General features: G+C 34.0%; 1 protein-coding gene across 1 annotated transcript; it reads left to right on the forward strand.

Moving 5' to 3' along the window:
• Positions 290–16400, forward strand: LOC105178604 (protein SIEVE ELEMENT OCCLUSION B). The gene is made up of 7 exons (XM_011102115.2): positions 290–558; positions 1792–1893; positions 3570–3994; positions 5275–5387; positions 14433–14575; positions 14957–15445; positions 15586–16400. The coding sequence occupies exons 1-7, from the start codon at positions 427–429 to the stop codon at positions 16177–16179; spliced, it is 1998 nt and encodes a 665-aa protein (XP_011100417.1). The 5' UTR covers positions 290–426; the 3' UTR covers positions 16180–16400.

Genomic DNA, 17332 nt, shown 5'->3' on the forward strand with positions numbered 1-17332 from the left:
GACAGGCATTTAAAGATCGACGGTCAAACCAGTCACTTCACGCAATATGACTTGGATTTATGTTTGTCCTAAAGCACCCAAACTGCAGTCACCTCTTGTTCCACATCCTTTATTAATTTACTGCAACTATGGATGCCTTGAAAGGCGAGTAAATGAGACCCACACAACACACATTTTAATCAAGAAACGAAATTCTCATGACCTTATTGTTTTGGCATCATGAAAAGATGAAAGTGGAAGAATTTTCACTTTGGAGATAAACCAGGCTTGAAGCATGGTACTTGGTTCCTATTCCATCTTAGCAACGACTCTCATTATATAGCTGTGGACGATCCACAAGCAATCAACAACACTGGAAAACAGCCCTCGATCTGCCCAAATTAACACAAATACATACAACAGCCGCGCGCAAGCTAACTCTTCTTAATGGCTGAGGCAGTTATCAGAAAGATTGAAGCCACTCATGGCATGGATAACTTTTTGTTCTCCACAGGGCCTCTTCTCTCAGTCATTCAAGCTATCTTGAGCCTTTCGGCCGACCACCACAGAGATGCTCAGGTTCTACATTGTTTGGCTTAACTTATTTAGATGTTTTATTGGCATAATTATGAAAAATAGCATTTTTAGTCTCATAAGTTAGGTTAATATCACTTTTGGTCCATTCATTATGGGACTAGCACTTTGAGTCCCATAATTTACAAAAATTAGCACTTTTAATCCACATGTGCTTTTTCATCTACAATTTAACGATATAAGTACGTGCCTAACACGTTTCTGTTATGTACTTTTGTTAGAGGAAAATTGGCCCTTTTTAATAATAGCATTTGAGTGATTTATTTGGCCTAATTGATTCACTTGTAGAAACATGATTATTTGTGTTGCTTCCATAAAATACTTAACAATCACATTCTAGGCACATGCTCTACACTGTTAAATTATAGATAAAATAGTGGATGAGGACCAAAATTGCTAATTTTTATAAGTTACGGGATTAAAAGTGCTAATATCATAATGAATGAGACCAAAAGTGAAATGGGTCTAACTTATAAGACAAAAAATATTATTTCCTCTATAATTACATGTATACTCCTTGTTCTAAGGTCAATTTATATAAATTGTTTCTATCTTTTAAAAATTACACATACATCCACCAACTTCAACATTCTTAATCTATAGTATCTCTGTTTTTGAAAATTTACACATCTACTCCTTAAAAACGTGAGCATCATCACATAAACTAATCCTATTTCTTGCTTCCAGGAGTGTGTGGTCTCTGTAATTATGCAAAAGATATAGATGATTTGTGTAAATAAACCATAGATTAAGGGTGCAAATATAATTATTCCTATTTTTCATAAATTTTATAAAATATTTTTGAAACTTATGAGATGATATGAAGTGTTTTGGTAATTCTTTTTTAGAAAAAAAGCTTATAAGAGCTAAAGATAAGATGTTAATTGCTTACAAATTCCTTTGATAAAATTCATGAGTTCCCAATTTATTTTAAAACTCTTAATAGGTTAGTCAATTTTTATTAGTGTTTATTTAACTTTTCTTCTATTTTATTTAATTAAAAAAATAATTTATGCAGACATATCAAATGTATTTCGGTCACTAATTGTGTATGTTAATGTACATTTTTTTTTTAAACTCACGCACGCACCCGTTTATATATAATATTAATAAGTTTTGAATCCAACATCTCTATAATAAAATATTGAGCCGGAATGCTAAGTGAGTGGTGCAAGTTGTTGTTGACTATGTTTGTTTTAATTAATAATATTCATGTAGGGAATTGAGGACGTTCGAGTTACATCTGTGGTAGATGTAAATTTTGACAATGACAGCATGCAGAAAAGGTTGGTGCTTAAGATAAACGCCATTTCTTGGGAGGTACTAATTCTCTCCGCCTCGTGTATATATATATATATATATATATATATAAAATATTAGCATCGTGGTACTCTGTTTTTTGCCTCAATAAAAGTAAATATATAAATCATCTTATTGTATTAAAAAAAAAAGTTTTAAACAATGTTGTCAAAATCTGAACTATGAGATCAGATCTAATGGTGTATAAATCAAAGTAATATAAATGTCATCTACACTAATATATAGGAGAAGACTTTTTACTTTTACAAATAGTGGTTATAATACTGTTACAGTAATTTTATTGTTATGTCGATAATAGTCCTAAATTTATTTATTTATTTGAAAATGTTATCATTTCTATATATATTTTCTTATTCATTATATATTTTAAAATATGAAATAATTTTTATTATAAGCGTGCAGACGATTCCATGCATATAATAAATAATATTTCATAGTTTAAAATATATAATGAATAAGGATATCGCAAGGGATTTTTTAGTATTTTATTTTGGCAAAATTGCAAAATTAGTCCTGTATATTATGGGGGGTGGCAAAATTGATCCCCTAGCTATGAGACTGGCAATTTTAGTCCTTTATGTTTAAAATTTGTAGCAATTTTGGTCCTTCTGGCCAAAAGTGATCGGAAATTGACAAATAAAATTGGGGATTAGGGTTTCGGCGACAAATGGACATTACTACAGCCACGCGTACCACCACTAAACTCGCCATCCTACGCTGATTCCAACCCTATAGCATGTGTTTCAATCAGAGTTCAAACATGCCCCCAATTGTTGATTATAGTCTTATCCTAAAACCTAGATTTATTTTCTTTCTCTTCTCGATTCACTGTCGTCCGACCTACCCACTGTTCAAGACCACCACCAATCAACTCCCCATCCTCCGGCGAGTTGATTGCACCCAAGCCCATCCATTTTCATCAACTATTCGGTCGGTTCTCTTCATTTTTATTTTCGTCACTTTTTCTCCGCGCCCACCATTGATTTTTCCGTCATATCTCCGTCACTAGCGATTATCTGGTTGGCGGACCAACACCTTTGTGTTCGCTCCCCATGGCGCACACATCCCTCCGATCAGTTTCCGTCAACGTTACATCCACGACTTCTCCTTAATGTTTTATTTTAGTGGCAATTTTAGTCCTATATGTTTTAATTTAGTAACAATTTTGGTCCTTCCGACCAGAATTACCAGTCAGCAGCCATGTAAGATGTCACGTGTTTAAGTAGAGACCAGTTGGCAACCGAAACCCTAAGCCCCAATTTTTCCGGCTAATTTTGGCCGGAAGGACCAAAATTGCCACTAAATGAAAACATATAGGACTAAAATTGCCAGTTCAGTAGTTGCAGGATTAATTTTGCCACCCCCTATACTTACAGGACTAATTTTGCAATTTTGCCTTTTATTATTTCACATGGGGTATTACAATATTTTTACTAAACACGGCTGGAAATTGCATTTTACCCTTTTTTTTTTTATTTTACATATTTCTATTTTATAATTGCTTGAAATTTAATTTCGGAAAAAGTTTTAGAGCCATAATTAGAAACTCAATATATCTATATAGAAGATGATATAACTAAATAATTCGTGTAAAAATAAGTACAAATATCCATACGCATGGAGTGTGCGGAATCCGCTTGTACACAATAACCAGTCATGACTAACCATATTTTCAGATATTGGGCAACTGTTCGGGCGGTGAAAATATGCACGAGACGGTGTTGGCCATTTTTAATGCGCTCTCGCCGTTCTTCTGGGCAGGAAAGGGCGTGATAGCCCTGGCGGCGTTTGCTGTGAATTATGGAGAGTTCTGGCTCGTGGAGCAGCTTCGTTCCAGCAATAATCCGGTAGCGCAATCACTTGCATCTCTTGAGCCACTGCCAAGAGACGAGCAGCTAACGATGTTCCGAGACATGTCTCGATTGTTCCAGGCGATTCTGAAGCTGGCAAAGTGCATATGCGAGTCCTACAACTTGCCATCAGACAGGTATTTTAGGCCCGACGAGCCCATGTACATCAGGTTGATGGCTCAGATCCCTGAGTATACCTACTGGATCATCAGGACCATTGTGATTTGTCAATCAAACCTCAATGCGTATGGGTATGTTCTATTTTCTCTTTTGAAAGACTTTGATCCAACTCTAGTAGCTTTTCACCTCTTTTACTGAAGCTTTTTCTACGAAAATTGCAATTTCCATTTTATAAAATGAGACGGTTTATTCACCCCATTACAAAAAAAAGACCTTATTTGCGACAGATTTATGACGGAATTATTTCGGACGGCACTTATAACGGTTAGCTGGAAGTCCCAAGAAATGGTAGCTACTGGTTACGGCAAAAAAATTATATATATTAGAGAAAAGAATGAATACGAATAATAATATAATGATCACCATGTTAGATTGGGACAACCCGTCGGTTTGACTTTAAAATTTCTTCTTAAAAGAGGTTTTGGATTCAAACTTTGGATATGTACGAGTAATGGGAGGGGTATGAATACTATTATTGTAAAAGCGTCGCTAATTATTTACATTGAAAATAATAAATACAATTCTTTCATGTTATTAAAATCATTGCCGTTTAATATAAATTAATTTTAATTACAACTTGAAGATTTTCACTTAGTAAATAGTTAATGCCACATATACAGTGTCACTTTAATGACAAAATAAATTTATTATGGTAGATTACATTGACAACGTTTTTAACTTAGGCTAGCATATACAAGCATCCATTGTCTTTTATAAAATTATAACTACATACCTTGATATTATAGTTCTTATTTACTCTATTCCGAGGCCAAGCTTATACGAGCACCCTCTAAGAGATATTAGCACTAGAAAAAAAAATGACTATTGGTTACAACTTTAATAGCTATGCACTAAAAATCGTAGTAGATAATTTTTATTGACCACGCTTAAATAAAATCAATACAAAAACATAGATTTTTCATCAAGAAAAACTTCTTTGCCATGGCCATGGTAAAAATATTTGAGTCATGGCAAATGTTTTAACTACCCACACAGATGCCACGGCTATTATCCGTTGTATGACAACAGTCAGTAACTACTTGCTACAGCTGTTTTGTTTTTAACCATGATAATTAGTCATGGTTAAAAGTTGCACTTTTTGCACTGTAAACTACTACCACCCTTTAAGAGGTGTAGCTACAATGTTACTAAAGACAAGAGATGTTTTATATTTTAATCTAATTTCAGGGTTTCAATATAATTTCACGTTAAATATAATTGTCACTCGATTCTATTACTTAGTCATAATTTTGATACCGCCACTTAATTTCCTTTTTCATTAATGTTGTCTTTTCTTGTAGTGTTTGACAATGTCTTCACTCAGACAACTAATGAAATTGAGCAATTGTAGATACACAACATCCAGCAATATTGAAGCATCAAATTTCTCTATGCTTGTTGAGAAGGTGAACGAACTTTATTCCGCCATGCGAAGCCAATTGGATTTATGTTACCGGACAGCTGGTGAGAAATCCCTTATACCATTTCTGAATGCATCAAATATGTTTGAAAAAATAATGAATTCTTTTTCTGTTTCTGAACAAACAACAAAAAAGAAACAATTAGTTTCACTAAAAAAAAAAACAATGCATATTTATGTGAGTACGTATTTACAATTTGGCAATATTGCAATTTTCGTCCTTTATGTACAAGGTATTGGCAAATTTGGTCCTCTAACTTTCGCGATGGCAATTTTGGTCCTATATGTTTCAAATATTCGCGATTTTGGTCATTCAACCCATTTTATGACCATTTTGCGTTTCTAGTGAAAAATTAACCCTAGTCCACTACATACTCCAAGTTAAGCCAAATATGCTTGCGAAATAAATTAAGCCCTCATATATTCATACCTTGTTCTGACCATTTTGTTTCCGGGTATTCCAAGTCCTCGATTTTACGGACTTACTCTAACCACAGTACCGTAACAGATGGTTCGTCGGCACTTGGCTCCTTCAACAACAAAAACACAACTCTATTTTGTTTTCTACCTTAGGGCGTAAAAAGCACTCCGATATAGGGACTTAATGGATTTTGGGCAAACAAGTTGAATAGAAGCCTTATTTTTATTGGAGAAATACAATAAATATTACATAGATATTATATCCGTAGGAGGAGACAATTATTTAGCCTCTCATATGATAGAGGACTTGACTTGTTGGGAACATAGTATGAACTGGAGCCAAGGCTCCAAAATCATACCATTCTCACACATCTTCTGGTTTGGACCCTCCTAACATCCAGACCCTATTGTATTTTTTGAATGTTTTGATTATGGTCTTGCTTGGATTTACTCTTTTGTGCAAAAATTAATTTTTCCCACATGCGCTGGTATTCCTGCCAAGTAGAAAAAGAAGATGTCAATTTATTAATATTAGCCTTAGAGGTGCCTGTCATCGGCCTAAGGCTAATCTCTCCCTCTTTTACCTAAAGGTTTTGGATTGACTTGAATCATCAGGAGTTCGCACTTTCTGTGATCCAATTAATGTTGTTTCACCAGAGTCTGGTGATCGTCTCGTACAATCGATACTTGAATCCGACACTACAGGCCTAGAGCCCTGTACTCAAAGGGAATGTTCAGGGTCATGCTCCCTCAACTCGTGAGTCATCCCCAAAGGTGATGCCTTCCAAATTGGTTCTCATAGATTGTTCCATAGAGAGGTGAATGCTAATAAGGAACTCCTTATTGCGATCTAGACAGTGTTTAGATCAGCTCCTTGAATTTGTCTGGCAACATGGCATTCACGGTTAACTGTCCGAACATCTTGTCAAACTCTTCAAGATTTTCTCTAGGGTGCCTAAGCCTCAACATGATGGAGTTTTCTTCAGATGCCTCCATCTCTTGTTAGAAAATCTGCAACAACATTCTCTTGAGACTTTATAACGACAATATTATAACAATAATATTAGCACTCAGCTTCCCGTCTGATAATACGAGCTTTTTCTATTTTAGATTCTAATTTATTCCTTAAGAAAATCTTAACATTTGTATTATCAACTTTTAAAATGAATTCTTTAGCTAGTTAAATAAAGGTCATTTCTTAAAAGCCTTCCAAACCACAAAGATATATCTATAAAGTTCTTCCACTGTAGCTGTCTTTTTCATGAGCATTATGCACATCTGTAGTCATTGGCATCTATGTAGACCACGAATTTGTCCTCGTCTTGTGGTATAGCAAGCTTTGGTAGGTTACTGCAAACCCGTTTCAGCTAACGAACCACTTTCATGTGGATTTCTTCCCATTTCTACTTTGAATTTTCTTTTTCCTTTAAAAGTGGTTGGAAATCCTTCCTGTATCTTGCAAGATCCTTAATAAAGATACCTGAAAAATTAACAACTCCTTAGAAGCTCTTCAAATGATTCTTATCTTTGTGTACGTTTTCAAAATTGCGAATTTTTTCCACAATATGTTCCTGTAACTCAATTCCTACTTCGTCAATAAGAACTCTTGAAAATTCAAAATTAATGACATCAATAGTAGCTTCTTTTATTCTCAGAAAGCAGTAAACCTTCTTTATGGCATGCATCAGAAAATATTTCAAGATGTTTAATCTAAACTTTCATATTCTCAGATGCAATCAATATGTCATCAATCTAGACAAATATGAATTCAAAATAATCTCTAGAAAGATTATCCATTTTTCTTTGAAGTATCTAGGGTGCATTAGCTAAACCCATTGGGAGCACATTCCATATATATTGTCCATGTGGTATGGAGAATGCAATAAATTTCTTTGATTCACTCTCCATCTTAATCTGATAAAAAGCAGATTTGTAATTGAATTTAGAAAATACTTTTGCACCTTTAATATAATCAATTAAATGCTCTCTAGTGAGAATGTACTAACCATCAAATTCTAATATTTTATTAATACATTAATAGTTAATTACCAACCTGGGTTTATCTTTCTTTATCTCACCATGGTTTCTCACCAGAAATCCAGGGCTACTGTAGGTAGAAACTCCAGGCTCGATGAGTCCAAAATTTATATGCTCTTTGATAATTACCTGCATATCATTTCGATCCTCGAAGTTCATCTGGATAGGCTTGTATCAAACGTAGTCTTATTTGCATTCTTCTTTAACTTTCAGAGTAGTTTCGGTTTTGTTCCTATTCCACCATGCCAATGAATTTTCATTGAAGTTCCTCGTAGAAGCTATCATTATCGATGAGTCCCTGTTGACTGAAAGACAAAAAAACTTTACCAAAATTTTTCTTATCTTGTATTTTTGGATGAGTTAATCTGGCATCGAATTCATCACGCTTGCTGTGAAAATTTATAAGACATTATTCTATTAAAAACCTTTTCTCTTCACAAAGCCTATATCTCACTACCACAATCAGTAGTAAAGATTAATAGATTCCTTTGAATATCCTGCATATATCTTGCAAATGTTTGAAGGAAATTATTACCTAATAAGATATCGACACCTATATCATGAAAGTAGATAGGAGGTGTTTTCACCTTGTACCAAGGTGTTCCAATTGCTCCAATCATGATTTTTACCTCTGGTATACCCTTATTGAGTATTAGAATTTTCTATGAAAAATCTCTGCCTACAATAACAAGTAGGTTTCCATAGCTTCTTTATGGAAAACCCCCGGCTTTGCTCTGCAAATTCCTAATCATGAATCAATATAAGCTGCAAAATATTATATCTTATATTGATCATACAACACATCAATAGATGTGTCCATAGAAAAAGGACTCATCATTTAATTCTTATGGTATCTCCATCAAGACTAAATTTAATTCAATTACCTTTTCTTCCCCATAGTTTATGATATTCGAGGAAACTTAATCCCAATGTCATACTCCCATTTTCTCGTCCTGCAACTAGAATTTCATGGTTTGCTATTTCTAGCATGCCTTCATATCCACCAACAACAGATTGTGGCAAATGATATAAGTCGTCATAAGGAAAAAAGATTTCTTTCTTAGTGATGTCATATATAACTTGTATTTCTTTCCATAAGGCATCTAAGTTTTACGTTATCCACCATAATCTCTTAAGCTAAAGCTTTTAATAATTTTTTCTCCTTCCTTTGTATGCTATCTTATGAAAAAGACTTTCTGCTACCAAACTCAGTTCTAGAGTTAAGTGTTCAGTCTAAAATCGGTGATCTTTTATGGCGATATTGACACCACTTATGGTGTCATTACCTTAACAAATTCCTCGAAAACTAGGAATATCAATATACTATTTTGTAATAAATAAATCTGAATGATGCGTATTGAAAATGACATAAGCTATTCTATAAGTTATAGAATATGATCTATTACCTTATTTCATTAGATCTTTTCTTTTAAATTCCTGATGAAGGGTCAAGACTTTGCTGAAATCCTGGTCTGTTAGGTTGTCTGCAATCCTAGGATGAATATCAAACTTTTTTCTGCGTACAGATTACCTATTGTTGTCCCGAGACAACCATCTCTCATATTATTGATTCTTGTATCCATTATTGATAAATGTATTTCTGAATCAATTCCTTCTTTAAAAGTTGGTTTTATTCCTGCTTCAATAGTTTCTATGTGGATCAATTTCTAGTAACAACTACTTCTTCCCTAAACTTACTCAATTCTTCAAGAATATCTTCTTTAGGAATAAAGTTACATCTCCGTCACATTACCAATAAGTTCCATAGGTATACCAAACTCACATAAACTTATTTCCAAATTATGAGATATCTCCTCTGGTTTAGCCCTATTTGGTTGAGGACTTTACTGATTCCTCCAATCTTAAATCTATCGTATGAGTTGAGGTCGGAATCTTGACTCATGATTCTTTCCATAGTTTTGTTTGATATTGTCATTCTAGAAAAGAATCCGGACAGACTTTCAGAGATTTGAAGCCTATCTCCCTCATTGTAGTTATTCTAAATCGGTTGAAGATCCATCAAAATCAATCTCTATATTCTCCTCATAGAAGCGCTCGTCTGAAGGAAGGTCTTCGAATTGGTAAATGGGTATCAAATTGCCGTAGTAGACTGCATCTAAGATGTCATTCGTGACTTCAAATTTTTGTAATTCACCACGTTTCTTTAGGCAGTCCAGAGAGATATGACCTCTTGCTCCACAGGTCCAACAATTGCAGTCTTTCGAACTTTCGTTGGCTTGGGTATGGGTCCATTTAAAAGTTCTCCTTGTAGGGGTTCTTCTTGTGGATTTTGCATCTATTCGTCTAGATCCTTCAGATGAAACCCTTGTTGGTTCAGTCTTCTGTCCAAATTTGTATGACCTGGCCTTTGATTTGGACCACCATGATCTTCCCCTGAAACAGGCTATTTTGGAACTCCTTGGTTAGGAGTCATTTATTTGCTTCTTCCACTTCCTTAGCTCGCATGACTCTCCTAATACTTGAAAACTCATTATTAGCGCAATAGAGAGGGGTTCGTTTGATCTTACCTCTCAGCCTCTTTATGTTTTTTCTAGATGGATATTTAATAACACCAATCCTTCAGTTTATCTTAAAGGAAAGGCATCCTTTTTGCAACTAAATCTAATTGTCCTTCAGATACTTTGTTTGATTAGATCAACATTTTCCTCCATGAATTGCATATCTTTTCAAAGAATTGGAGCTGCTACTTCTGTTGCTACCTAACTCCGAAAGAAATACTTGTGAAACCAATAGATATATTCATTTACTATGAGAATAATCCTTAATGCAAGACTAAAGAGAGCTTGTGCATATTCTTTAGCCTTTTCTACTTGACTTCCTTTGAAGTAACCAATTTCGGTGAAGTGTATCTTGATAAGCGTTCCTAGTCGATCTGTTCGCGCCTTTTGAATCCCCGATAAGAATGCTCGCTTTGGTATCTTCTGGGTATTATCCCTTTCAATCTTCATAAAACCTTCCAAACTTAACTCCACTAATTTTATGAAGCTTTCTCTATCGAGTTCTAAGGTAGTTGCTGCTATCTTTATCGATAAAATCAATAACATCTATGTTAAGTATAGTGTCGTATAGGTGCAAGAGTTGGAGCATGGTTCTCTTCCAAGCTATATTTTTAGGCACTTTTCTTGGATTTCTTCCTAAATTTTCTTTTAGCCTAGTCCCCACGAATGTTGGAATGGCGTTGGTGTGGAAAACGCACTCTCTCTCATTGTATGATCCCGTGGAGGATCATTGGAACATGTTCTTCCTTTCGATTGTGGTAGTGCTAAAGTGGTCTCATTGTTTTGGGATTAACTATGTCCACAATCCCGAGATAGGAAAGGGATTTAGCCAATTCTTGTGAATCTAATAGATCTTGTCTTGTTACTTCCATTGCTTTATAGATTTGATAGATGCGATTGTCAGATCTTCTCTGGTCTTTGCATTTGGAATCTCCATGGTCTTCCCCTTCTGATGCAAAGAGGTTCTTGTTCCAAGGACATCCTTGATTCGCTCTTGTTTGGGTTTAGATGTCTCAGGGCTCTCCCTTTGATTTCTCTTTAGATACGCAATTTCTGACTTTAGATTTGTAAGATCCTTGTATAGATCTAGAAGGATCTTAAGGATCTCGTCCACCTTTTAGCTCAAGGTTTCTATTTTCACAGGTATATAAAATAACCTATGTCTATAGTCTTCAACTGTCTTTTGAATTTCTCTCAGATCTTGTTAGATCTTCAAGGTATCCGGCTCAAGTTCCTTCCAATCAGCTCCTTTAATTATTATTTGTAAAACTGTATTAGTGAAAGAAATTACGCGTTCCGTTTCTCCTTGCTAGTAATCTACCATGTACTTCGATTGAGTATATGGTTTTCACCATATTTTCTGGTAGCACCTTCTGGATTTAGTGAAATTCTCCACCATTATTCTTGTTCCTCCTATGTAAGAGGTTCAGAATCCAACTTTATGACCTTCCTTAGAATTTCTAGGATGAAATTCTTTTTCTATTTTTTCAAGATCTGGAAATATTCTTGATTGTCACTCGAACTCTCATTCGGATTTTGGAGATAATCTTCTCCCTTTCCTAGAATTTCCATAAAAAAATTCCATCTTCGATCTTTCAGAGTCTGAAAGTATTCCCTCTTGTAACTCGAACTTTCGTTCGGTTTCATTCTCTTAAAGAGTCTCATCTGTTAGTGGAAAAAATATCTAACCTAGGCTTTGATACCATTCTAGCTGGACATGTGCAAGAGAATGCATTAGAATGCTAAATAACTGAAAATGGACTAAAATGCTCATTTTCAAGTTAGGAAAGGATAAAATTGTTGAAAAATTGGCCAAATTCATGTGGAGGACTAAAATTGCTACCTTTTTTTAAATTTACGGGACTAAAATTGCCAGTCCATAAGTTGTAGGACCAAAAACGCCACCCCCTCTAGTTACATGAATAATTTTCCAATTTCCCCAACGGAGAATTGTGATTTTGGTCCTTGAACATATACATTCATGTAGTTTTTGTCATTAGACAATTTGAGATTTCTGTTTCGAGCATCAAACTATTAGTTTTTTGTTGTTCTTAGAGGATGCTTGATGCTTTTTTAGAACATCTTACATGCTCCTAGACCTTATAAAATGTTTAAGGAGCTTATAAGATATTGTTGGATTTTATTTTAAAAATAAGCTCCTAAAGTGTTTGGATAAAATAAAATATTAGAACTCATAAATAGTATAAACATTTTGTAAGATGTTTGGGTGTTTGGCATAATAACGTCTTTAATTGATAAAATAATTAAAATGGAATTTAGAATCAAATAAGCTGTTCTTTCTTGACATATTTTGTTTTAAACATCTTTAAAATGCTTTATAAATATTACACATTAGTTTAATTTTGAATAAAAATTTAATAGATAATTTTTTTACAATAATAGTAAAAAAATAATAAATTATTACCTAAATTTTTGAATAAGAATAATATATATGTACATTCATGCTAGTCGAATGTTATATAGATATATAATTGATATTTTCTTTGTTAATACAATGATTGTTTTTAGTCATATAATTTATAAGTCTTGAATTTATATTTTTCAGTAAATATAATATCAACACCAGTCTTATTTTTATTTAATTATAATAATTTATTATTAAATAATAAAGTATTTTCTTTTTTTCTGATATTAAAAAATTAAATAGCAAAAAAGTTTTAAATCCTATAGAGAGAGAGAGAGAGAGAGAGGAGAGTGTGTGTGGGTGTGTGTGTGAGAGAGAGAGTGGGTGTGTGTGAGAGAGAGAGAGTGTGTGTGTAAGTGTATGATTAGGGATAGTTTTGTCTTATAGCATGTTAATTTTATATAACTCATAAGATTTTATAAAAAAAGTTAGAAAAGTTAATTTTTTTAAAGAACTTATAAAATTCGAAACATCTTATTTTGACATCTTCTAAGCTCTTTAAAAAGAATTAGCCAAACTAATATTTAGAGATTATAAACTCTCAAACATCTTATAAGATGTTTTGAAAAGCTTATAAAGTTAGCCAAACACCCTCTTAGTCGGCCTCCCATTAATAAAAAAATCGTAAAAGTTATCCGAAGTTTCATTTGAACGAGAAAAATAACAATTTTCCTCGTATTTTTTATGTATTTTTCAAGCTCTGGTTCAATGGACCCATTTATCCCATTTCTCTTCAAGTTTCAAGAGAGAAAAAACATGAAAAAAAATGAATTTTTAAGAAACAAATTTTCTATATAATCTTAATAAAACTTTTTCAATAACTTGTTGTGTATAATGTAATACCTGCAACATATGTTTATTGTAAAAAAAAAAAAAACATCCATACTAAAAAATAGGCATTTTTCAGTTAATTAAACATTAAAAGAGAAATGGGTGCATTGGACCAAAATTTGAAAAATACTACAAAATAAGAGAAAAATGACTATTTTTCCCCTTTCAGTGAAACCTCTCTTACGTTTAACGATTTTATTAATGGAATGACTAAAAACACCAACAAACTTATAGTTTAAGTACCAAAGCTGCAACCTCAAACTATTTGAGTACCAAAATTACATAAATATTTGTTTTTGAAGACCAAAACTATTGTTATTCCATAATTTAAATTATTAACCAATATCCATATAGATATATGTTATTCTTTGAATATATATATGTATATATATATATATCTGTTTGTGTGTGTGACTTCATTGTTGTATCATGATATTAATTTTTGGGTAATAGTGTCTGATAACATCATATTTTTTCAATTGCTATATCCATTTTAGATTTTTTTTGGAGTTATTTTGTGTAATCTAATAATTTAATGTACACTACATATTAAATTAATGTATATAATAAATATTTTCTTAATCCAATTAATGCACTACTTTGTTTTTTAATATAATTTTAAGTTTGAAAACAATGTTTTATTAAATTTTATTCTAAAGCTTCTTAAAATATATCAATGAGTTGTATTTTATGTTAATTTCATTTGATTTTGTAATATTACTGAATTTTAAGAATTTTTTAGTATTTTTGGTATCGTTCGATAATATTTTAATACGCTGAATTTAATTTCGAACAGCATCTATAGATAGTCTATAGATACTATTGTTGATACCGCTACTTTGGACTATGATTTGCAGAGAAAAATAGGATAGATGAGGTTTCTCACAAGTTAAAAAGGCTGACAGAATCAACCAGTCACAAAGACAATGTGATTGTTCTCAAGGCATTGATTTCTGAAGACGAGGATAAGCCACTGTATGATGGTTGCACCCAAAGCTTGGTAAGCTTATTGTACATGTCTGAATTAAATTGCGATTTTAGTTCTGCAATTTAGAGGCCGTTAGTAATTTTAGTCCTGCAATTTAGAAGAATTAGCATTTTTTATCCTACACAAATTGAACAGGACTAGAATTGCAATTTAAAATAGAATCATGTACAATTTACATGCAATTCTTTCCGCCAAATTGTAAAGACCACTTCATACATGACCCAAAATATCACTCTTGCTAATTTACAGAACTAAAATTATAATTTCCACAGCAAACTCATTTATCATAGGTAAGGTCAATTCAAGCAGAACGAATTTTTACATGAGTCGAACGTACAGTCGCAAATCTTGTATTACTTACAGAAGTAGGAACCTTAATTTTTGTAAGGACAGGTATCCATCGAGTCGTTGGGAAAAAAAACAGTGCTACTATACCTATCAGAACTCAAGCACATGTACAAGTCTCCTGCACTTTCAGTTATATCGGAGATGTACCTTGCAACGGAGAAGAAGCCCGAGAACTACGAAATATTGTGGGTTCCGATGGTCGAAAGATCGTCTGTAACCGAAAAGGAAACGTCGATGTTCAACGATCTTCGGAACAAGATAAAATGGTTGTGTATTCGCGACCTTTCGTTGCTTGATCCCGCAATCTTGGAGTTCATAAAAGTTGAATGGGAATTCAAGAGGCACTTATCAATGATTAAGGTGCTTGATAAAGAAGGAAGACTCGTGAGGAACCATGATGCAGTGCATATGTTTTTCATCTGGGGGACTTCAGCTGATCCCTTTACTGCGAAAAGAGAAGCTGAGCTCTGGGCAAACGAAACTTGGGGAGTTGAATTGCTGTTGAACTACGTTGTACCTTCAGCCATTGACTGGGTATGATTTGCTTCCTTTAATTTTTTGCACTAGACTTAAAGAGTAATTTTGCATTGGATTTGATTCAATTTACCCCGTATGATATTTGCAAATGAGTAATTTAACAATTTACCCCATGTTTGTGTGGGGGGTAATCACAGGTTAAGGAAGGGAAACATATATGCTTGTATGGAGGCACGGATATTGAGTGGATCCGGCAATTCACAAGCACACTTTTAGGCGTATCACAACATGCCCAAATCCAACTGAAGATGATTCACATGGACCAGAGAGTCAAGATGAACAACACTATTGCAACTAGCGATGATGTAACGTTAGACCTTAAGCAGACTATGGCATTCTGGGCTAGGCTGCACAGCATCTGGCAGTCCCGAGTGCAAAGTGGAATGTTCCCAGAGAGCGATGAGATCATACGCAACGTCTTCAAGATGTTTAGCTTAAACCAGAGTGGGAGGGGATGGGCAATAGTAAGCAGTGGCGCAAAGGAAATGGCTATTGGAATGGGGGACACAGTGTTGAAAGCTTTGTTAGAGTATGATAAGTGGAAGGAGTCTGTGGTGAGTAGAGGCTTTGTTCCAGCCCTGCGAGAGTATATGACTCATGTCGGCACTAGTATATATTGCAACACCTTTGCGGTGTCGAAGACTTCGAGAGGACTTCCGGAGAAGATGATTTGCTTCGAATGCAGAGGTCAGATGAAGATGTCGACTAGATTCGTTTGTTTCGGGGATTAGGGGGTGGTAGTAGCTAGACATACTTGAGCGACGTGGTTTGGCTAATGTAGTTCAAGTAGTTGTGAGTACAGCAGTATTCAATAATCTTTGGTATTTGGGTATGTGGCTTGGAGTGCCTAATTTATTGACGTTTCATTTGGGAAGACATTTGTACATGTATTGTGTGTTTGTGATGTAGATGATAAATTGGAAATGAAGATACAAACCGAGTGGTTTCATAACCTTTCATCCATTTAATATGCTTTAAGAGTTTAATAAAAACTAATGGAAAAATGCATTTTTCTCAAGCCGGAACACTTTCTCTGTGCCTACATACTGAATCAGACAAGTGAATCAATCGACGGTATGTTCTTCTTGGCGTGATCGTGCTCTAGACCTATGGGACTAACAACCACGGGGGCTTGCACTCACTCCCTTTATGACCAAGATCCGGAGCTATTCATAGAGCCTGGGTGCTCCCGCCTAGGGAAGCTTATCTGTCCTCTAAAAAGCGTTAGCCATACCATGTAACTACAACACGGGACCCTAAAGAAGGTCTTTTGTTATGGGGTGTGTGGGTGTGGGGGTGGTGATTTTTTAGTTCATATCGATTTTAATTTTATAATAATGGATAATAACTTTTTGTTTTTGAAAGCAAAGAAAAAATAGCACATTTTGTCTAATTTCTTGTGAAAATGCTAATTTCGCAAGTGTTGGATGTTGGGTTTGGTTTGGACCCACAACTCAATATACATCCATATTTGATATAGAGTTTGAAGTCTTCCATAATATCGGAATAAAGGCTCCTTTACGACAAATACTATTTAATAGAGTTATAGTTTCTCTAACACATGCTATATAGGATAATTAGTCTTCTGTGATAAACTTTATCTGGGATAGAGCTTGTAGTCTATCAAATGTATATTCGAGTACGGACTCCTCTTACGGATATGATTAATTACATTTATAAATAAAATGCACGGTTATGATAAAAAAATCAAATAATGTATGAAACTATTGGCTTATTTTTCATGCGTGCATTCATTTCTCATGGACAAAGTCCACAGGCTTGTGACCTAATTTTCATATATCTTAATATTAGCAAAAATTATTTTTTTGGTCCTTTAATTTTACTTTCTATTAGTTTTAGTCATATAAGTATGTCTTTCTTTTA

The sequence above is a fragment of the Sesamum indicum genome, linkage group LG16 (assembly GCF_000512975.1).
Source record: "Sesamum indicum cultivar Zhongzhi No. 13 linkage group LG16, S_indicum_v1.0, whole genome shotgun sequence".
NCBI classification, from domain to species: Eukaryota; Viridiplantae; Streptophyta; class Magnoliopsida; order Lamiales; family Pedaliaceae; genus Sesamum; species Sesamum indicum.

Bases quoted from the DNA above. Each gene is read 5' to 3' on its own strand.
- LOC105178604 (XM_011102115.2), top strand. From the start codon at position 427: ATGGCTGAGGCAGTTATCAGAAAGATTGAAGCCACTCATGGCATGGAT. The intron at 5,388-14,432 runs GTGAGAAATCCC...TATGATTTGCAG, and splicing joins TTTATGTTACCGGACAGCTG to AGAAAAATAGGATAGATGAG. The intron at 14,576-14,956 runs GTAAGCTTATTG...TTGTAAGGACAG, and splicing joins ATGGTTGCACCCAAAGCTTG to GTATCCATCGAGTCGTTGGG.